The sequence below is a fragment of the Leucoraja erinacea genome, chromosome 26, assembly GCF_028641065.1.
Source record: "Leucoraja erinacea ecotype New England chromosome 26, Leri_hhj_1, whole genome shotgun sequence".
In the NCBI taxonomy this organism is placed as follows: Eukaryota; Metazoa; Chordata; class Chondrichthyes; order Rajiformes; family Rajidae; genus Leucoraja; species Leucoraja erinaceus.
In genome coordinates, this window is record NC_073402.1 from 8,732,319 (window position 1) to 8,755,863 (window position 23,545).

Sequence of the window (23,545 nt, forward strand, 5' to 3'; positions counted from 1 at the left end):
ATCAGCATTGGGATAAAAAAGCCCACCTTATTGGCATTGCACCGCATTGTCACCCTAAACATTCAACCCCACCACCATTGGTGTAAGAGGCAGCATCGAATATTTCCAAGGTTCCTATAATCCAAGGTTAGATCATGTTTGCATTTCAAAAGTACTTGATTGGCAATAAGACCACAAAAGGCAACACAAATTATTGACCATTTCTTTATTGACCATTTATTTTGTCTCCTTTCTTTAACAGTATGGAGGAGACATTTAACTGTCCAGCAGAAAATAACAAACAGGAATTTCTTTAAATAGAGATAAAACAGACATTTTAAACGGTGGAACTCAACAAAAAGTAAAACTCTGATAATCTGCTAATCCAGCATCCAGCTCACCAACTAATATCTGGCCCACCCCTTCGATCGCCGGGATCCCTGTTCCCGAGCTCCCTCCGACGCACCAGGCGTCCCTGGAGCCCACTCCCTTCTGATAATCCACGGCCCCTTCCAATGGCTGGAACCCCGAGCGTTGCCACCTTCTGAACTGCCGGGTCCATGATCCCCCTGCTCTCTTTCAACCAGGCAGCACCCTGTTACTGTGTTTCCTTCTGACTGAACTGGTACACTGGGAAATTTATTATAATAGTGCACTATCTAAAATAGTGATACCACAGTTGTAAGTGTGCAAGATTATTGGAGTTTTACTGTACAGCAAATACAAAGTGTCATTAAATAAGTGAGTGTAGCGGGGAGTCTATGACTACTACTCAACGCAAGGAGCCTGGCTGTAGATGAGGTATCCAAGTGCAACAAGGGATGGGGCAGGGGTCTCCCCATCTAAGGCGGCTTCATTATTCTGTGCAATGGTTGATTGCTCCATCTGGTCTCGCAGCAGTAAGTGGGGAGCAATGAGCAGGAGCTTGTGGGAAAGTGATGGTTCTCTTAGCCATTCACACTGTTGCCTCAGTCGCGTGATGGCGAGCTGGAGGACGGCCGTTGAGAGCAGCTCCCGCAGAGCTCAGTACTGGCGTGGGTGGGCTGTGTTCACCTGCCCTGTGGGGTTCACAGCTCAGTCTTGTTTGGATGTCATCACGGGGCGAGAAGAATTGGGCTCTTGCTGAGGGTCTAGCAGCACATCTGGGTGGGCATTGTGGTCCAGGGTGCCGTAGGAGAAGGAGCCACTCAGATCAGGCTGCACTGGGCTCTTAACAAACATGCTCCCCAACCCTGGAAAAGAAACAACTCGTGAATGTCAGCAGTGGGGGAGATCTGAGGGAGGGCTGTACAGAATACTATCAGGATGGTCTGAGTTTTTCTTGCAAAATCATCCATGAACTGCCAGAGGTAAATCTTTTTCCACCAGCTGGTCTCTCTGTCTGTCAGTCAGAAAGATTTAACGTTTTATTTGTAAGTTTAAAAATACTGCACATGACTTTCAAAGTGCTCACATCGACCATTTAGCCATCCCAGTACACTAAGAGTTAAGTAGGACTTTTATAAGGGAACTGTCAAGGTACTCACTCAACACAGGAAAAATGGAACAACTGGTTTGTTCTCTCGAAATCCGTCTGTTTTAATTCTGTAATTACTATTACCAATTTCAGCTTCCGTGGGCTTTATAGAGTATTACCAGTTAAATAATTTTTAGTAACTGCACTATGTAACTGTTCATTAGTAACACTGATTTTGCCAAACACCTATCAAAAAATGAAACGTTTCCCTGAACTGAACCAAAACTAAAAACAAGCCCTAATTATCGGGAGAGACTGAATGTCTTCTTTGGAGATGAGAAGATTGAGGAATACCTCAAGAAACATTATGTTTAGTTTGGAGATACAGCATGGAAACAGGCCCTTTGTCCTATTGAGTCCATACCAAATGTAGATCACTCATTCACACTAGCTGTATGTTAACCCACTTCCTCATCCACTGGGGCAATTTTCAGAGGCTAATTAACCTACAAACCCAAATGTCTTAGGAATGTGGGAGGAAACCCACACAGAGGGAGAACGTGCAAACTCTACAGAGACAACCCCATGAGGCCAGGATCTATGCCATTGAAAGGGCAAGGGATAGTTGAGATGGGTGATATTTAATGGGAAATGAAATACACCTGAGAGAAAGAATATTATTAGTGTCTGACGTCCAGGAAGGTCACATTTAAAATGGCAGACCAGGAGGAGGTGTAAGGAGGTTTGTGAGAAGTGCGTTTATTTTCTCAGAGGGTAGTTCTGGACGCAGTGCCTGTGGTAACGCAGTCAATCGGGGCTTTTATAAGGGACTGGGAGAAGTGGTGAAGTAAAAACACGAGACTGACTGGATTACTCCATGAAGAGCTGGTACAGAATTGGTGGATCCAATGACTGTGTGGGTGAGAAGAGACTTACCACAGGAGTAAACTCTGACGCACAGTGGTTGGACAGAGTGGGAGGTTTCTGTACTAAGGATCAGGTGCCAAGCAAAACCAGCTTAAAATAAACACACGTGGTAATGTCAGTGAAATGACCGGGCACTTAGGAACTCTCAGATACAGTGCCCTCCATAATGTTTGGGACAAAGACCCATAATTTATTTATTTGCCTCTGTACTCCACAATTTGAGATTTGTAATAGAAAAAAATCACATGTGGTTAGAGTGCACATTGTCAGATTTTCATAAAGGCCATTTTTATACAGTTTGGTTTCACCATGCAGAAATTACAGCAGTGTTATTAATTTATTGATTTTATCTGCGTGCATTGTGCTGACAGGCCTCTTTTCCTGCTGCAAGTTAGAAATATGTTGTTCAGTTGTCGGTACAAATGACAATTAAACACTCTTCATTCTTAATTTGAATTTGTAAAAGAGATTTTAAGGTGTCGCAGAGGTTAATGTGGGGAAAATAAAACATTGGAAAAAGATAGAATCTGAATAATGATTGCAGCGGGATCTGGTTCATGATTGGCAAAGGTCTAGTATGCCGGTTAGTAACTGAGAAAGGTAGGAGAATAATGTCATTTCATGTGAGGGGAATTCAATGCTCCAATTGTATCAGGCGTTGCTCAGTGCTTTTTTTGTGACTGTCATTTTGGATTCCCCTTTCCTGGGGAAAAAGACTGACCACAGGCAGACAGGAATGGGAAATTTAATTTGTAATCACTTCATGTATGATCTTAATAAAGGTTTGAGCCATGGCTCAAAGCCCATGTGCCTATTCCTAGTCCTGATTCTTATGTTCATATATATGATTCTCCTCACTCTCTCTGCACTCCCTCCTCTCTCCCTTCATCACCTCCCGCTCCTGTCCGCTACATGGCTTTGCTGTCTCTACCCTCCACACTTGCCCTCATTGCTGGTTTGCCCGCTCCCATGTGCTCTTACCTTCCTCCCCAGCGTCCATTTTGCTGCCGTACCACTCCCTCCTGCCCTTTGTATTCCCGCTCGTCTCCACCGCAGGGATGTGCACCCTCTATCCCCTGCTCCACTTGTGCTTCCTCGCACTCCACCGATCACTCGTCTCCTCTGAACACAACCCTTCCCATTTACTCCTGACTTCCTCCACCTCCACACCCACATGCTGCATTCCCTTGTCCTCCATCCTTGCTTTCTCAAACCCTAAAACCTTTATCACTTCCTTCAAACCTCAGCTCTCCCCTTTACTCTTTGTTCCATGTTTTTTCCCCTCTGCTCCCTGTACTTCCACCTTCACTCCCTTGCCAACCTGCTTTGCTCTTGCTATTCCCTTCTTTCCTTCATGCTCCTTCACCCTCCCCTCCTTTCCTTCACCCTCCTTCTTTACTTCCTTGCTTCCTCACTCCTTCACTTTCCCTTCACTCTTGCCTCCCCAATCCTTCATCCTCTCCTTCGTTCTCCTCCTTCAGTCCCTTGTCCCTTCACTCTCCCATCACCCCCTTCACACCTCAGCACTCCCCCTTCAGACCTCACCCCTTCCATCTCCATTCTTCACACTCCGCCTTCCCTTCACTCCATCTCACCTTTGACCTTGCTTTTCCTGCTCCCTAGGCTTCCACCTTTGCACTTTCACACTCCCCCATTACTCCATCTCCTTGTTCCTCGTAGATCCCTGGCTCCACCAGTAATGCACACCGTTACTGACCTGGAAACACATCCATGGTGATGTACGGGTCAAAGGTCCTCTTCTTGCTTTGTGTGATCAGTAATACTCCTAGAAAGGCGATACAGGAGCTAAGGAAATAAAACAATCAGAATCAAACAATCACACTTGCCAACGTCTTGAACAGCAACTTTATGGTTCATTTTCCTTGATCTTTCCCCGTAATACTGTGACTTAGTTTTCCCTTTTTGAAACCTCCAATGATTTCCTAGCCACTCTTCCTACAGGCAATGAGTTAGACACCATGTCTGATCTGGTTAAGTTGCAGCTGGCTCAGTTACCACCAGTTGCAGTTGGTGCCTGCAAGGGGCGATGGGATCTGGACCAGCCTACCCGTGGCAGCTCAGGCCTCATCCATAATAAACTATTCTCAGTCTGTAAGTTCATGTGCGTAACTAATCTGTTTAATAACAGGCCATGTAGTGAAGGAAATTAGGCACGAGCAGAAGAAGAGCAGAAGGAACCCAAATGAGAACTTTAAATTACATCATTAGGGATTATATAAACATACAGCATTTTCAGTAGGATCATTAAAAAATATTGAAATTATTTTATTGACAGTAAAATTGATTCATAGTTAACTCCGCCATGATCATATTGAATGGCGGTGCAGGCTCGAAGGGCCGAATGGCCTACTCCTGCACCTAATTTCTATGTTTCTATGTAACTCATTTGTTAATAAAAATGATTCTGTCTCCAGATTCTCATTTCTCTGGCACTGGTTTTAATGTTCAACACTACCATTCCCTTATTTTCATCACTACCTTTCCTCAATAACGTGAGCCTGGAAACATGTTTTTAATCCTCCCCTTCATTGAGTCAGGCTTGGTTATTGCTGCTATCTCAAGTGACAACTTGTCTTTCTGCAGCTCAGTCATTTTATTAACCAAATTCCGTGTGGTTACACATTTCAAGATTGCCTTGAACGGCCTGGGATGCAAATGAGCCATGGTTACAGGAGCAGGCAGGGTGGAAGGATATGGATACATGCAGGCAGAAGTGCATTTTAACTTAGCATCGTTGTTGGTAAAGACATCATGTGCCAAATGGCCTGTTCCTGTACTGTACTGTTCTATGGTTTTCTAACTCATGCACTGTCCCCAACTATCTTTCAATCAAACAATTTTCCAGACGATCATGTATTTTGAAGGGCGATACGATGGCACAGTGGTAGAGCTACTGCCTTACAGTGCCACAGATACAGGTTGGATCCCGACTACGGGTCTGTACGATCTGCGTGGGCTTTTTCCGAGATCTTCGGTTTCCTCCCACAATCAAAAGACGTACAGGTTTGTAGGTTAATTGGCTTGATATAAATATAAATTGTCCCATGTGTGTGTAGGATAGTGTTAGTGTGCGGGGATCGCTGCTTGCTGCAGACTCGGTGGGCCGAAGGGCCTGTCACCGCGCTGTATCTCTAAATTTAAAAAAAGCTAAATGTAGCAGGGAGAAGGGAAAAAGTGGCCAAAAATAAACATGCAAAGAAAAGATTACTATTCGTCCGAAGTTAGAATTAGGAATCCACAAGAGTTTGTGGTGCTGTGGCCAAATCACAGGTTAATTCAACTGCAGCACAGAGAGTGTATTTCCAGCATCGACCTACCCGAAGACGAACATGCAGATGTGGAGAGCATCAGCGCCATTGAACTCTAAATAAAAGGTGGCTCCTGGAAAGCAAAACAAGTTTGTCAGGATGGGTCGGCTTAGTTGGCTTCACCATCACCCCTCCGACCTTCACTAATCGGAATCCCCTCTCCCTGGAGGCTGTAACACCATTCACAAGCTCCTTTTTATCCCCAAGGACCGGAAATGCACTCGGAGGCAGCGGGTACGGGGAGAAGGCAGGAGAATGGGGTCAACAGGGAAAGATAGATCAACCATAATTGAATGCCGGAGATGACTTGATGGGCCGATTGGCCTAATTCCACTCCTACGACTTATGAACTAACGGAGACGCCACACTAACCCAAGGGGGCTGTTACACGCCTACAGGTTACCTACTACTTGCTATAACTCCCACCCCATTTGCAGGCTTCCAATTATCCTCAAGCTGTGAACCCATTTTGGCACCTTTATCTATTATAGCCACATAAACTCTCCTGGACGCTGTTAATTTGCCACACAAGATACTCACTGAATGGATGGATACTCACCAGCAATGACAGCGATGATTGTGGAAAATATATAGCTGACGCTCGCAATCTGGGATGGATCATACAGCTCGGAAACCTCACGCAGAAACCTTCAGTATAACAAGGAACAGCTTCAGTCTCAAGCCCAGGAACACAGCGCCCTCGCCAAGAACATTGTGTGCTCACTCTAAAACCCCAGTGCCTCCCACACCATGCTGCAGACCAAGTAATAATCTGTTCCAAACTGTAAAACGGCAGACTCTGGCACTGTCCATGCGAAAGAACTGTCCCAGTGACTGAAAGAGCCGCGTTTGGCTTAGTATCCCGAGTAGCAAAGTACAGTGTCAATGTCATTGAATGAAGGGACAGTGGCAGGACAATGTCTCACTGCCCCACAGTGTAAAAGGTCATTGTGTCACAGTCCCAGTCTTTACATTGACCAAGGTTGACCCAGTGTGCCAGAGTCTGAAAGGGTTGTGTTGCTGCAATGCCAAAGTATTGCAGGTGTTGTTCCTGGATTTCAGCAAAGCATTTGTGAAAGACTCGTACAGCAGACTGGTGGAGAAAGGAAAAGCCAGCAGGATCCATGGCAGCACCAGGTTAAAAGTTGTCTAAGACAGCAGGCAGAGGGAAATGGAAAGATGTTCTCAATGGTGGGGAAGTGCAGAACCAGGGAACAGAGATGAGGAGAAATTTTCAACCTAGAGTGATAAACCTGTTGAATTATCAACCACAACGAGCGGTTTCCAGCCCAATCATTAAACACTTTAGGTGTAACATCAGGGATATAGAAAAACATACAGAAACAGAGTTTTGCATTTGGATGATCAGCCACGATCATATAAAATGGCAGAGCAAGGGACTAAATGACTTGACTGCTGTTCTGATTTTTATGCTTCTATCTCTGTGGCCCATTAATTGGAAGGGCAGCCTGCAAGTTCAAGTCTAATGAGCTGACATGTCTGACCATCGATTCTACAGATGATACAGTGTGCGACGCAAATTCCAGAGCGGTGGCTGATGCAATGACCAAAGTGTGAAGGGATATAGAGGGAGACATTAAGTGAATATAGAAATACCACAAACTTCCAGGGAGCAAGGCAAATGGTGATGGAGGCTGAAATAATCATAGATGATTAAGGCACTTACCCACTGCCCAACCCAACTATGTTATTAATGGTACACAGAAATGCTGGAGAAACTCAGCGGGTGCAGCAGCATCAATGGAGCGAAGGAAATAGGTGACGTTTTGGGCCGAAACCCTTCTTCAGACTGACGTATGTTATTAATGGAACTGTTTAGTTTAGAGATACAATGCAGAAACAGGCCCTTTGGCCCACCGAGTCCACGTCACCAGCGATCCCCACACATACAAGAACATACAAACCCCGTACAGACAGTACCCGTACTCAGGTTCGAACCCAGGTGCCTGGCGCTGTGAGGCAGCAACTCTACCGTTGCACCACCATGCCACCCGTTATATTGAATTGCAGTATAAATTTGTTGAAGAAAGCAAATGCAATTATATTGTGCCAACTGGAGGGACATTGGTAAAGAGGTAAAACTAAACCTAGATGATCGTTCTTCCAGAGTGCTCACTTTTCTCATTAATGGTTTGTGTAAGAGATGCACAATAATAATTCTGGTGGTGAGTGGATTCGTTCTCAGGAGTGATCAGGGAAGGAGAAGACAATTGTTATTGGAACAATAAAGATTTTGTCAATTCAAATTTTCCATTTATCAATGAAGTGCTAAATAAGAACATTAAAAAAGAAGCAAGAATAGTTCATGAGTCATTCAACAGCTCTGACATTCATTTAGATTATGGCTGATCCTTTGCCCCCATTTAAGTTTCCTAGATCCTCTTACACTAAATCCTTTAATGTCTAAAAATCCAGTAACATCGACAAGAAGCGTAAACATTCTGTAGAGAAACTCAGCTTCAAATAATTCCAGCCTCTGCCTAATGGTGGTCAAACAATTGACTCTGAAGATCAGAATTTAAATGTATGAATTTGAAATGTCTGAACAGAGATCGCTGGGAAAGTTCTTGAGAGACTTGGATAAATATTTGTGGTTACCTCTCAGCTGCCTTCTTGGTTCAGGGGTCATTAAGGATTAATAATAAATACTGGTATTGTCAGTGACATCTCTCTCCCATGACCAAATCTTTTTTTTTAATTTCACAGGTGAAAAAGGGTGAAGTTTTATTGCATGATCTATGTATCTATTCTCTGTATCTATCATTTTAACTAGGGAGCTATGAGTAAGATATATGAGGTTTATGAATCAATGAATTATAGATTTTTTGGAGTCTCTTTCTGCCTTGGATTCTGTGTGGCTGTCAGCATTGTACAGTATGTCCTGGTTACATCTACAGCAACTTACTGAGAGAGTGGAATTGATTCGCAAACAGATAGCTGAATAAAGTGAGATTGGGGCGGGACAAAGCCTCACAAGTGATGCATGGGAATGAAGGAACTGCAGATGCTGGTTTAAACTGAAGATAGACACAAAAAGCTGGAGTAACTCAGTGATGGTGAAGTAGGGTCTCGATCCGAAACTTCACATATTCCTTTCCCCTAGAGATGCTGCTTGACCCGCTGAGTTATTCCAGCTTTTTGTGCCTATTTTAAGTGAAACATAGGTACAGGTGAGGAGGGGGGGGGGGGTGCGGGAGTAAGTGACAAAGGCTAGAAGTGAAAAATGAGACGGAGGATTTTAGGTAAGAGGAGAGGAGGACATTGAGTTATTTACATGACAGCATCAATATGGGCAGCACAGTGGCGCAGTGGTAGAGTTGCTGCCTTACAGCGCTGGAGATCCGGGTTCGACCCCGACTATGGGTGCTGTCTGTATGGAGTCTGTATGTTCTCCCTGTGACCTCCGTGGGTTTTCTCCGAGATCTTTGCTTTCCTTGCACACTCCAAAGACGTACAGGTTTGTCGGTACATTGGCTTGGTAAACGTAAAAATTGTCCCTAGTGTGTGTAGGATAGTGTTAATAGACGGGGATCGCTGGTCGGCACGGACCCGGTGGGCCGAAGAGCCTGTTTCTTTGCAAAATATGTTTGAAATGTTGTGGCTGAGCAAGTCTCAGCCAGAAGTCCAGTCAATTAGTTGGGTGTGATATTCAGCACATGGAGACTCCAACTCTAGTGAGCAATCAATCTCGTCAGGAAGTGGAAGAAATGCATGTTGGAATTTAGAGAATATTTACTCACATTGCTTGAAACACTGCAGTAGAAACCATAACTACAAACAAAACATAGAATATAGGATAGGCCAGCTGTAGATTTCCCTGGATGGACAGAACGATCATTCCCGACACACCCTTGGCTGCCACAATTGTAACGGAGCCTAAAGGGACAAATAACTATTAATTGTATTAATTATGTACAGATACACAATTAGTCCCACTGAATTAAAAGTGAATCCACAGCTAAATAGCAAGAATATTAACGCCTTTAGCACTATACAGTCCGAACACTACCTGGGCTAATTAAATATGTCAAAGGCCGGACAAATGTGCTAAATGGCTTTACCTTGATACACAGCAGTTTCCACAAAATATAGAACTATTTACAGTCTGAAGAAGGGTTCCGACTTGAAACATCACCCAGGGATGCTGTCTGACCCAGTGAGTCTATCTACAGAACTCAAGTCACCAATGTGATGAATACTCACCCACCTAGATGGTGCATTCACAAAAAAGTTCAGGTAGTTTAAAACCATCAAGGAATCATTTGATTCCATCCTTGTCTCCTGTGCCATTAAACGTACTCTTAGGCACCACAGGTGTGCACCCTGACTGCAGTGCATAACATTTAGGTGTTTAATCCATTCACACGCACCTTACAGCTTGCCATCCCGCCTGCTTTTATATCATCTGCTGATTTAGTTAAGGTTTATGTACTTTCATCTTGCAAATCATTAATACATATTGTAGACAGCTGTGACCCCAGTATTGATGCCAAAACGTCCCAATCATTACAGCCTGTCAATCTGTACACTCAGCTACACTCACAATGTACAGCTACGGCCATGGGGATACTGAGCGGCAGGCTGACCATCAAGCTAAGGATGCTGGGATAGATACTGAGGGGCAGAGGGAACATCAGCTAAGGATGCTGGTATACTGAGGGGCAAGGTGATCATCAGGCTGACTCTCGGATGGATACTGAGGGGACAAGAAATGCTCACACAACACAAACACCGAGGGTCTAAGGAACAATCATAGTGAAGAGGCTGTGGAATAATCTATTTAAACCACCAATTACAACCACTGCTTTACTGTGCACACCTGTAATGGTGGGAGGCCAGAACTCCCTTATTTACACTGAGTTGCAGTGGATGATGTCATCACTCACCCAACAAGGCTTCCAGCAGCAGAATTACACCAAGATAGGTCATCTTTCGTATTTTGTAGAAATACAGGAGAAGGCAGAAGAGGATAATCATCACCAGCTGCAAAGCATTAGAAAGCCAATCAGAATCACTCATTTTGACAATTCAACAACAAATTTGACAAAACACCTTCTACTCCAGTGACACCAGTAATACAGGTCCACGCTCTCATGCACTCTATGTCTCCATCCTACACCCTTTGAAAGCTAATAGTCAAATCTAATAGTCAAATCTAAAATTGAGTAATTCTTCTATAAAAGCATGGTCTGGCAGAACAAAATAATGGCTCGGTACCAAGTCTGAATGACATTGTAAATTATATGGAACACAATATGGAGGACAGGTTGTCTTTTCAATAAAGACATTAAGATGGCACCCTGCATTTGCTTCTTTTCAAGGCCATAAAGATTGAAAAAAATAGCTGACGCTCCAGAGATAAGTAATAACTTGTTATTGGATGAGGTTGATTTGGACCTAGCCTTCCTATCTTCTAAAAGGCTGCAGAATCTTTCAGTCATGCCATATTCAGACTGGTAGGAGTGTTTTACGGATAAGAAAAATGCATAATTGTGCTAACTCTTCTTTGTTCTGTGAGTGGGAGCCCGAGAAGCACTGAGCCACGTTTGTGCTCATTGTAGATTGCCACTCCCGTGTGACGAATCAATTAAAGATTGCCATGGTCTACATTTAACAGTTTTTGGTGCTATCTGCTTATAAGAAACAAAACCTTTTGACACCTTGCCCATGCCAATCTACATAGATACTCTCATTCCCCCTTAATGTGATCTCACTCGTCTCTCACCTTCTAGAAAATTGTGCTAACTTCCTATAAAATCTTTAAGAACATCAATTATTTCGCTCTATCCACTTAACTGAAGTTCCTCATCTTCATTTATTTTACCACCTTTTAAAATCACCAAATTCAGGAATAGCTTCTTCCCCTCTGTCATCTTCAATTGGCTTGGGTACGGCCCGATTCACCTCTACCGCACTGTGGACATTGGACTTTGCTCTCTCTCTATTGTACTTAAGTTTGACTTGATTGTATTTATATATGGAACATCTGATCTGTTTGGGTAGCATCTGAAAGTAAGCTTTCCACTGTACCTCAGTATAAGTGATAATAATAAACCTAAACCCCATTTCTTTCCTAAAATGCAGTGAGAATTGTGAGCAAGCCAGTTCATAATAACGCTTAATAAGATTCCATAGAATTCTATGTTTTTATGTCCTTTTTTAACCATTTTCACTATGTCCTACTAGCCTTTGCGTACATGTACAGTTTCTCTGTTCAGTTTTTGATCTCTATTCATCTCCAAGCTTCTCTTAACACTTGTTTACAACTGATGTGGCTGTTTGGTGTACTATTTAAATGATTATAGAAAATTCCTAAATTCCCTTTTATGTTCTCATTCTCCTTTTCACACATTTCATTCAGTACCTTTCCAAACTTCTTATATTCAGTCTAATTCTCACTAGCGAATAATATAACATCTGTTATACACTCACATTTTCCTGCTTCATCCTCCTCCCAGTGCCTTTTATTACTTGTAGAGTTCTGGCTCTGGTGCCCATCATTTTCTTCGTTGTAAAAATGTACTCATTCTGCATCTTAATCATCTCCTTTTTATAGGCTCCCTCTTCCTACATCTCTCTTCCTTCCCCAAATCTCTCCTTTCCACTCCTCCTTGCCTCCCTCCCTCTCTTTCTCACCTGCAGCTTGCTCTCACCTCTGACAAGCCTGGTCCTTACCAGATACAGTAGAAAGGGCCAGCCCATTAAGTGTGAAATAAGATTCCTTCCCGAAAGCTTCTCGTGAGCATTTGGTCCAAATGTGACCAGGAGATAGATTCCAACCACTGTGAACCCACATCCAAGGAACGATAATGCGTAGTTTCCTGCTGAACAAACAGAAAAAACAAATGAGTGACCTACACAGAGATTTACAGGTGTGCACTTCAACCCACACTGCTTCTGTAAGGAGTTGGTTCCCTTCTCCCAGTTTCTCTGTCCTTGTTTTATCTGCTCTGATGAAGAAAATACTTTACACACAGGTGCCTTAACATGGCTTCCTTCTTCAACCATGGTTTTCCTTTTCCTATAGACACACAAAGCTGGAGTAATTCAGCGGGACAGGCAGCATGTCCGAAGAGAAGGAATGGGTTACGTTTCTGGTCGAGACCCTACTATCGTTGACAGGCTTTTGACAGTGGCACAGCTAGAGACGTTAACTCTTCTCTTCTCCCCCACCCCTTCTACCCCGAGGCTACCTGGTTTGTTCCCCTCTTTCAGCATTCCTTGTTGTGGATTCCAGGCATCTGCAGACTTTTGCTCCGATACAGAGAACAGGATGGTTAGCTTGTTTAGATAAACTGTTCCGTCTCCAAACTGACCAGTTCCACAGCCACCTGCAGTTTAGCCCTAAAAGCAAGAAAATGTCTCTCCAACGCCTGTGGCTCAAGAGGATGCAAATCATACTTTCAACCATATTCTATCCTATACTATTTGTAAAATTTGTATCTCTGGATAAAATCATGAGAGGAATAGATAGGATGGAAGCACAGTGTCTTTTTCCAATGGCAGAGGAATCAGGAACTAGAGGGCAGAGGTTCAAGGTATGAGGGGAAGGTTTCAATAGGACCTGAAAGGGCAACTTTTCCACACAGAGCATGGTAGATATATGGAATGAGCTGCCCAGCAAAAGCAGTAAGGGCAGGTACAATAGCAACTTTTAACAGACACTTGGACATGTACATAGATAGGAAAGGTTTAGAGAGAGATGGGTCAAATTCAGGTAAATGGGACTGTCTTAAATGGGGCATCTTGGTTTGCAAAGACAAGTTAGGCCGAAGGGTCTGTTTCCGTGCTGTCTATCTTTCTATCTTTATCTCGTCATGTGCTTCCTAAAGCGTGATGGCATAACTGGGTTATGTAATCATTGCGTTACATCACATAAGCCTTACATCACATTTCCCAGTTTGTCCATCCTTCTTTTATCATTAACTGTTCTGTATACCTGCCTTACCACCTTCAATGGTTCATGGTTAGATGTCGAAAGTTTCTCTGCACTGAGCTCCCTTTAAAACTGTACTATTTAATAGGTGTTATAGCATAGTTCCTCTGAAAATGCATCAGCCACATTTAATCTGTGGTGAACTTCATCTATCCTAAATGTCACCCACATTGTGGAAAATCATCAAACAACAGCTCTGGTTTCAATCTACAAAAGATAATTTCATGTAACAAACACTTACGTAGAAATTCCTTCGGTTTCCACTTGTCCCGTAGGAATATGATCCCTATAATTGAGCTGGCTGACAAGATAAAATGAACACATTTAGAAGTATAATGGTCAGCTTCTATTAACTTACCCATGTAGCGGTAGGTATGCCTTCTGAACCCTCCCCTCTGCTTACACAGGTCCCTCTGTTCCCCAGCACCTCACTCCGTCTGGAGGAGCCTCCCATTCCCCTTACTGAGATGGGGCTCTTCCTCCTGCCTCTTTCAAACAACTGGCAGGAATCCCTTACTGTTTTTCTCCCAACACCATCGACCCAGTATACCCCACACAGAATCGAAGGGAAAATTTCATACCGACAATGGAGACGGCGCTGAGGGGTGTGATCAGCGACAGTGGAGCGTAGGCATAGGCAGTGAAAACTCCTAACTCGCCTATTAACATGAGCGTCAGTCCCAACCACCATGTTTTTGTCCGAAAATACGATCGGGGATCTTTGGTGCCTGCCAGCTTCACATGGCTGTACTTCTGTAATGGTAGATGAATAAATATCATTGCACAATACAAAGATAGATGGATATATTACAGTACATGCTGGTAGCGCAGCATGTGCTCCATAAAAACTCTAATAGTCGCGGCAGAGACCCCACAACCCATCTCATTGCACTAAATCCAAGCACAGACAACTGTCAGACAGTTATTTTTAACACCCATCACATTAATGCTGAACAGACCAACGTAAAGATGAATTAAGATGACGATCATTGAATACGGACTATTGTCTGCTAAATATAACAAAGGCAGAGAAGGAAAGGCCACAGCTTTACTACTCAAGGGTACCAGCACCATATGCACACCCAACACATGGATTTCAGCAGAGTGAAAGTCACATAACATCATCCCAAAGAAGCATATGGGTTTGTCTGAAGTGCGAAAAGAAGAATGAAGTGGAATTTCTGAAGGAAGGTGCAAATTGGAGGTGGATATCAAGGTTCCCACCATTAAAGACCAGGCAGACTGAGAAAATGAGATGGGGTAATGGACGTATTATTGCGTTGGCCAAGATGGGGGGAACATATGCCTGCAAATCAAGTATGGTCCCTTGGCCAACATCGCTGATGCCTCGTGATGCAATCCATCTTAGCCAGTCCCAAAACTGGTCTCTAATGTGGATGAAAAGTCCTGTGGACAAATTAGGATCCTCTCGATGTTTAAACCAGGCACAATATTACCTGAAAGAATTTCTCACCGCTGTCCAGATAACCACCTCCCCAAAGCCCTCGTGCAGAGTGGCATGATCATAACATTACGGCCTAATCTATGCTGACTCCTCCAGGGCCTAACAAAGGGCGAGTTGAGGTCCCCATATGAAAATCCTTTCATGCTATATTCCCCATGAGATGGTGCCTGTGATCCACATCTGACCACTCGAAGCAGCTGCTTACGGAAAATAATATCCAGGAATACTTGGGACTTAAATACAAACTGTTGATGGAACTCAGTATGTTACGCAGCATCTGTGGAGACAGAGGGATGGTCAAGTGTTCAGGTTAAGACCCTGCATTACAACTGGGACCAAATCGGTGAGAAATAAGAATGAAATGACCATGACATCTAGGTGGCAAAACAGAAAGCAATAGAGCCTTTGGATTTATATAACCACTACATTTGATATGGGGATAACGTACAAAATTCTGAAGGGGTTGGACAGGCTAGATGCAGGAAGTCATCACTGTGTTCTCTGGGATTAGTACCAGCATCTCTGGGTCTTGGGATACTGGATCTAGACACTTATAGTGGGCGGCACGGTGGCGCAGTGGTAGAGTTACTGCCTTACAACAACAGAGACCCGGGATGGATCATGACTACAGGTGCGGTCTATGCGGAGTATGTATGTTCTGTGCGTCACTGCGTCAGTTTCCCCCACACTCCAAAGATGTATAGGTTTGTAGGTCAATTGGCTTTGGTACAGATTATAAATTGTTCCTAGTGTGTTTGATAGTAGTGTTGCTGGTCGGCGCAAACTCGGTGGGCGGAAGGGCCTGTTTCCACGCTGTATCTCTAAACTAAACTGTACCAGATTCTCACAAATCATTGGCATGTGAAAATTCTCAGAGATCAATACCTGGTCCTAGAAATAGTGCAGGAGTGACAGAATATCATAATGGCTATTTTTGACTATAAATGCATTATCCATCTAGGTATTATTGTTCCTGCACATCCTTTAAAACATCACTGAGACACCAGATACTGGCAGAGCTCAGTGCATCAGGCAGCATCAATGAAGGGAATTGGCAGCATTTTGGGCCAAAACGCTGCATCATTGTCTTTCTTTCTATTAAGCTATGTTATTTTTCACTTCTCTGTATTAAATATCATCTTTCCACATTTTGCCGGCTTAGCTGACTTTTTAAACATCAGTGTGTAAGAAGGAACTGCAGATGTTGGTTTAAACCGTAGACACAAAAAGCTGGAGTAACTTAGCGGGAGAGGCAACATCTCTGGAGAGAAGGAATGGGTGACATTTTGGGTCGGTCTGAAGAAGGGTTTCGACCCGAAATGTCACCCATTCCTTCTCTCCAGGGATGCTGCCTGTCTTGCTGAGTTACTCCAGCTTTTTGTGTCTATCTTTTTTAAATATCAGTACAGGCAAGCTGCAGAGGTTAAGGAAGAGTCATGGTCTGGTTAGATAGCATAGTAGGCGGCACAGTCCATCCATCCCTACTTCTGGTGTTTTTATGTTCATAAGGGTCTCACAGCAATGGGAGGTCCCAAAGAGTCAGTGACAGTGTCTCAGAGAGTACCAGATTAGTGTCAAGATTTTGGATCATGGTGGGTCATTATCAGTATCCCAGAAGCTCAGGATTTAGGCAATCAATGTGGCCGTGACAGGGATCTGTGCTGTAACTCTCTAATTTCAGGTATGAGTGCTAGGATTATGGCAGATGAAGTAAAAAGTGAGGAAATAGAAGTTGTCCACTCTGACAGGAGGAATAGAAACACAGAATATTGTTTAGATAGGGAAAGAGTAGCATTAAGGAAGCTTTGAGGCTTGCCCTTACACAACACAAAACAATAACCTGCAGGTACGCAATGTAATTAAACAGCCCAGTAATATTTTTCCTTTTAATCCGAAGAGATGGAATAGCAAAATAGGGATGTCTTTCTGTCATTGAACAAGGCTTTGCAGAACAAGTTTCATAAAGTTTCAATCTTCTTATTTAAGGAAGAATAAACGTCACTTCAAGGCAATGCAAAATGGGTTCACGAGATTGATTGCAGTTATCTCTCAGATCAGACATTATTCTATTCTTTATATAATCAATGGGTTTTATATATTTGTGTTGCAATCTGTTGTAAAGTTACACAAGTGCTCACGCTGACATTCTCAACATTCTGCCAAATACGTGTTACATGTTTGCAACCAAACGTGTTACATGTTTGGTTGCATGTGCTTTGTGAGCTCCTCGATTGGTCAACTAATTGTAAGTACCAACTCATACCAGTGTTGAGTAAACACAATCATGGCAGGAACCATAAGCATTGGTCTTTGGAACTTCAACTTAACCTTAGCGTGATCCTCGCCGCTCTTCGCAAAGTCCCACACTACAGCCGAACCCTTCCTCCCTCCACTCATAGGCTCACCTGCATGTTCAGCGAGATGCTGATGACAAGGTTTCCAAAGATGGCGAGTAAAGTTCCAATAAGATTTTCCTGTTAATAAAACAAAATTTCATACAGTAAGGAACAAGAGAAAACCAGTCCCAACACAAAATTGAGAACTTAGGAGGTAATATAACATTCATTCCCCTCATGTTCCCTTTATAACATTCATTCTCCTCCCCTTCACATCCAAGGAAGGTACCAGTGCAGTGCTGAGCAGTGATAAAGATGCAATAGATAATAAGGTCGAATCAGTCTGGGTGGAAATAATGAATAGCAGGGAACAAAAGACATGGATGGGAATAGTTTTAATCCCCCCCCCCCCCCCCCCCCCCCCCCCCCCCCCCCCCAACCAAGTGTCACCTCTCGATAGGACAGAGAATGAATGGGGAAATATCAAAGGCATGTAAGAGAACTGAAATGATCATGGGCAACTTTAATCTGCTCATTAAGCAAGGTTACCATAGACAAGGAAATTGTGGAGTGTGTCAGGGACTATTCCTTAGAGTAGTACGTAACAGAATCTATTTAAGGAACTAGGTTATCAATGTTGATCGTGAGGAATGAAATATGATTAATTAAGATCATCTGGTTAATGAATACCAAGGAAGTAGTGATCACAATATGGTAAAATCCAGATGCGGTCTGACGGAATATATTTGGACTCTGCAACAGGATATAGATAGGTTGAGTGAGTGGGCAAAAACTTGGCAAATGGGGAAGTGTGAGGTAATGCACTTCGGTAAGGAGAATTAAAAGGCAGATTATTCCCTAAAAGGAAAGAGGATGCAATGAGAGGAGTTCAGAGGGATCGATCTGTTTTTGTGCCTTAATGACAAAATGTTAGTACTTATGTGCAGCATTGTGGTTAGGGCGGAAACTGTCACATTGCCTTTAATTGCAAAAGAGATAGAGCTTAGAAGAAAGGAAATGTTGTACAGGATGTTTGTGAGGCCATACTTGCGAGTTCTATGCACAATTATGGTCATCTTATTTAAGAAAGGATATTCTAGCATTGAAGGCAGTTCAGAAGAGATTCATTAGGTTAATTCCTGGGATTTAAGACTTATCCTCTCATAAGCAGCTAAAGAAATTGGATCTATTTAGTTAGAGGTTTAGAAAATGGACGAGTGATCTTGCTGCAACATATAGGATGCTGAGTGGCAATGATACATTCGATGGTGAGATGTTTCCAACAGTGTGAGAGTCTTGCCTCCCATCCTACATCAACTGGAGGGCAGCACTGAACTATCCACCACATTGGTGACCCTCGGGCCATCTTCGATCAGAATTTACTGGCTTTATCTGGCACTAAACTTTATTCCCTTTATCATGTATCTGTACACAGCAAATGGCTCGATTGTAATCATGTATTGCCTTTCCGCTGACTGGATCGCACGCTACAAAAGCGTTTTTCACTGTACCTCGGTACACATGACAATAAATTAAATTAAACTAATACACTAAACTTGTAGTAGGCGATATAATGACAAGGCTGGATATTTAATGCAGAGATGTGCAGGTTCCTCTTACAATCTCTGAAATAAAGTTAATATAACAAAGGCTATATCAGTGGGGTATTTATTTTGGTAGATATATTTTTGAAAGACTGGATAATTGAAAGCTACATGGACCTGGCATAGGAGGGCCTGGGCCATGATCATATTGAACGGTGGGGCAGGCTGGAGGGGGCTGGTGTCAAACTGCTGCTCCCATTTTCTCGCATTCTTGTATTGTCATTCACCATCACGATTCCACCAACAGCAACTTTGGAATTTCCACACGGGTGTCATTTAGCACAGAACCCCGACAGTTACTGTAGGTAGTTCATATAGCCTCCCCAAGATGAAGTGTTTTATTCTCTCTGAAGGGTCAAGGAAAATCTCTGGACAGGTGTGAATTTCAGATATTTGTGGACTTGCCTTACCACAAGGTACTCTGGAAATCTTATGCTGTTACATAACGGTTTATAGATTCAGAGTTATACAGAACAGAAGGCCCTTTGGCCCAACTCATCTCTACTGACCAAGACACTAGCCTGAGCTAGACCTATGTGCCTGCGTTTGGCCCATATCCCTCTCAACCTTTTCTATCTACATAGCTCTTTAAATGTCTTTATACACTGCAATTGTACCTGCCTCGATCACATCCTCTGGCAGCCTATTTCATATACCCACCACTGTGTGAAAAATTTGCCCCTCAGGTCCCCTTTAAATCTTCCTCTCTCAGCACAAACGTTTGCCCTCTAGTTTTAGGCTCCTACACCCTAGGAAAAAGGCTGTAATCATTCATCTTATCTATGCATCTCGTGGCTTTATGTACTTCTACCGCTCAGCCTCTTCAACTCAGGGGGAAAAAAGCTCTCCTCTCTCACGTCTCTCTTTATAACAGGTCCTTCATCCTTGTGAATCTTTCCTGCACCCTTTCCAGTATAATGATATACTTTCAGTAGCTGGGTAATCAGAAAGGCAGTGTGGCCTTATAAATGTCTCACAACATGACTTTCCAATCTTTTTACTCCATGCCTGGATGAAGAATGCAAGTGTGCCACACGCCTTCTTTACCACTGATAAATGGTGCTTTTTGGTGGGTGCCTAGAATGCATTGCCAAGGGTGGTGGTCGAGGCAGCTACAATGGTGGCATTTAAAAGGCTTTTAGATTGATATGTAGGAAATGGAGGGATATGGTTCATGTGTAGGCAGAGGACATTAGTTTAGTTGGCATTATGTTCAGTACAGTTCAGTACTGATGTTGTGGCCAAAGGGTCTGTTCCTGTGCAGACATTAGTGAACTTAGATGTTAATACCTCCTCCACAATAACTCTCAACACCGGAGCCTCGCAAGGGCCTCGCAGTCCCCTACTATGCTCCTTATACACTCACAATTGTGCGACCAAGTCGGATCTAACTCCAACTACAGGTTTTCAGAATACTGCACTGTGGTGGATGAGCCTAATCACGAACAATGACAGGATAGTTGATAGAGAACAAATGGTGAGGTACCTGCCCCAATCAGCATTAATGGTGCTCAACTGGAAATGATTGAGAGCTTCAAATTTCTCAGCATAAATATTACCAACAATCTATCGTGTACCAACCACATTGAAGTGACATCCAAGAAGGCACACCATAGAAACCATACTGTGGGGATGCATCACAGCTTGGTTTGGGGGCAGATCTGCCCAAGACCACAAGAAATTTATAACAGGGGATTGAAGGCTTTGTGGCCAAGTTCGCAGATGATACGAAAATAAGTGGAGGGGGAGGTAGTGTCTGCAGAAGTAATTGGGTAGGTTGGGAGAGTGGGCAGAGAAATGGCAGATGGAATATAGTGTAGCAAAGTGTGAAGTCATACATTTTGGTAGTAGGAATAAAGGCGTAGATTATTTTCTAAATGAGGAGAGAATACAAAAATCGGAGGTGCAAAGGGACTTAGGAGTGTGGCTGCAGGATTCCCAAAAAGTTAATCTGCAAGTCATAGTCATAGAGTAATACAGTGTGGAAATAGGCCCTTCGGCCCAACTTGCCCACGCCGGCCAACATGGCCCAGCTACACTGGTCCCACCTGCCTGCGTTTGGTCCATTTCCCTCCAAACCTGTCCTATCCACGTACCTGTCTAACTGTTTCTTAAATGTTGGGATAGTCCCAGCCTGAACTACCTCCTCTCAGCTTGTTCCATACACCCACCACCTTTTGCGTGAAAAAGTTACCCATCGGATTCCTATCAAATCTTTTCCCCTTCACCTTCAACCTATGTCTTCTGATCCTCAATTCCCCTACTCTTGGCAAGAGACTCTGTTCATCTACCTGACGTATTTCTCTCATGATTTTGTACACCTCTAAACGATCACCCATCATCCCCCTGCGCTCCAAGGAATAGAGACCCAGCCTACTCAACCTTTCCCTATAAGCTCACACCCTCTAGTCCTGGCAACATGCTCGTAAATCTTTTCTGAGCTCTTTCAAGCTTGACAATATCTTGAAAATAACATGGTGTCCAGAACTGAACACAGTATTCTAAATGCGGTCTCACCAACGTCTTATACAATTCCAACATGACCTCCCAACTTCTATACTCAATACTCAGACTGATGACGGCCAATATGCCAAAAGCCTTTTTGACCACCTTCAGCCTAAGACCACCTGCGACTCGACCTTCAAGGAACCATGCACCTGCATTCCTAGATCCCTCTGCTCTACAACACTCCCCAGAGGCCTATTATTTACTGTGAAGGCCCTGCTCTTGTTAGACGTCCCAAATTGCAACTCCTCACGCTTCTCTGTATTAAATTCCAACAATCATTCCTCAGCCCACCTGGTCAATCGATCCAGATCCTGCTGCAATTTTTCACAACCATCTTCACTATCTGCTAAACCACTCACTTTTGTAACATCAGCAAACTAGCTAATCTTGCCCTGTATGTTCTCATCCAAATCGTTGATGTAGAAGACAAACAGTAACGGGCCCAGCACCGAACCCTGAGGCACACCACTAGCCACAGGCCTTCAGTCAGAGAAGCAACCTTCCACCATTACCCTTTGCTTCCTTCCATGGAGCCAATTTGCTATCCATTCAGCTTAGTTCCCATGTGATCACGCCTTCCAGGGCAGCTACCATGCGGAACCGTCAAATGCTTTACTGAAATCCATGTACACAACATCTACAGCTCTCCCCTCATCAACCTTTTTGGTCACGTTTTAAAAAAAAATCAATCAGATTTGTGAGACATGACCTCTCACATACAAAACCATGCTGACTATCCCTAATCAGCCCTTGCCTATCCAAATGCCTGTATAACCTACACCCTTATTACAGAATATTTCCAACTACAACCGGCCTACGGTTCCCAGCATTTTCTTTACAGCCCTTCTTGAACCTGCCTGTTTCTTAAACAATGTTTCTTTCCCGTAGACAGAAGATACAGAAGCATGAAAGCACACACCACCAGTCTCAGGAACAGCTTCTTCCCCTCTGTTATCAGGCTTCTGAAGCTAGGGTCATCTGATTTTCCTCTTTCTCATTGCAGGCATTGGACTTTAACCCTTATGCTACAATGCTGAGAATTATATCCTGTACTCTGTATCTTTCCCTCTGCTCTATCTATCACCCATACCATATATTGGACGAGTTTGGATTGATTTCATTCAAGTACAGTATTCATAATTTTATAAGTTCTAGGAGCAGAAATAGGCCATTCGACCCATCAGGTCTACTCTACTATTCTATTACGGCTGATTCATCTTTCCCTCTCAACCCCATTCTTCTGCCTTCGCCCTATAACCCCTGACACCCTTATTAATTAAGAGGAGGGAGAGAAGAGGGGGGAGGAGAGGTGGGATGGAGGGAGAGGAGAAGTGAGGGTGGGAGAGGGAAAGAGGAGGAAGTGAGCAGGAGGATGAGGGGAAGGAAGGAAGACACTGCGAGGGAGCGAACGGCGGGGGGATCGGTTCACTCGGCGCCAAAGCAGCCGTGGGGCGGGGGAATGGCGGACACACCGGACAGTAGGTGGGTGCTGGGTTGCCCCGGGCTACCTTGTAGGAGAGGTCGCTCGGCGGCCACTTGCCTTCCCGCTCCATGGTCCCCGCTCACAGAGCCCGCCCTCCCTCCCGCCCGGCTCCGCCAATCAGAGGCCGGCGGGCGGGGACGCGCGGTGATTGACGGGGTCGCTGACCAATGGGGCGCCGATGCGCTTGAGGTCTGTCTAGGTGCCCGTACAGCGGGCGGGGAGTTACACTGCCCCCTCGCGGGCTGGAGGATTCAGGTGGCAGACGGCACCAGCAAGGATACTAGCGCCCTCTACATCTAAGACCAGGGTTGTCAACTCTCACGATTTGAGCGTGACACTCACGCATTTCAGCCAATTCTCACGCCCTCACGCTGAAGACAGAATTCTCACGCTGACAGGCTGTCTTCAGTCCCTGCACAGTTTGTCTCAAGTTTGTGCCGCATGGCAGCAATCTGCACGGATTGGGGAAGCGCGTCGGTCCCGGGCAGCGGGTGCCAGCGC

General features: G+C 44.0%; 1 protein-coding gene across 2 annotated transcripts; it reads right to left on the reverse strand.

Annotated features, from left to right (window-relative positions):
* Nucleotides 1-297: 297 nt before the first annotated feature.
* On the reverse strand, nucleotides 298-23,144 carry LOC129709631 (NIPA-like protein 3). 2 transcript variants are annotated; one of them, XM_055656103.1, is made up of 11 exons: nucleotides 23,070-23,144; nucleotides 17,519-17,587; nucleotides 14,230-14,401; nucleotides 13,890-13,949; nucleotides 12,388-12,533; nucleotides 10,599-10,695; nucleotides 9,453-9,588; nucleotides 6,251-6,339; nucleotides 5,701-5,764; nucleotides 4,080-4,168; nucleotides 298-1,211 (listed from the first exon to the last, which is right to left on the reverse strand). In XM_055656103.1, the coding sequence occupies exons 1-11, from the start codon at nucleotides 23,112-23,114 to the stop codon at nucleotides 1,054-1,056; spliced, it is 1,125 nt and encodes a 374-aa protein (XP_055512078.1). In that variant the 5' UTR covers nucleotides 23,115-23,144; the 3' UTR covers nucleotides 298-1,053. The 2 variants fall into 2 exon arrangements, with proteins under 2 accessions (XP_055512078.1, XP_055512077.1); XM_055656102.1 differs by having other exon boundaries at nucleotides 12,388-12,536.
* Between the last annotated feature and the right edge of the window lie 401 nt (nucleotides 23,145-23,545).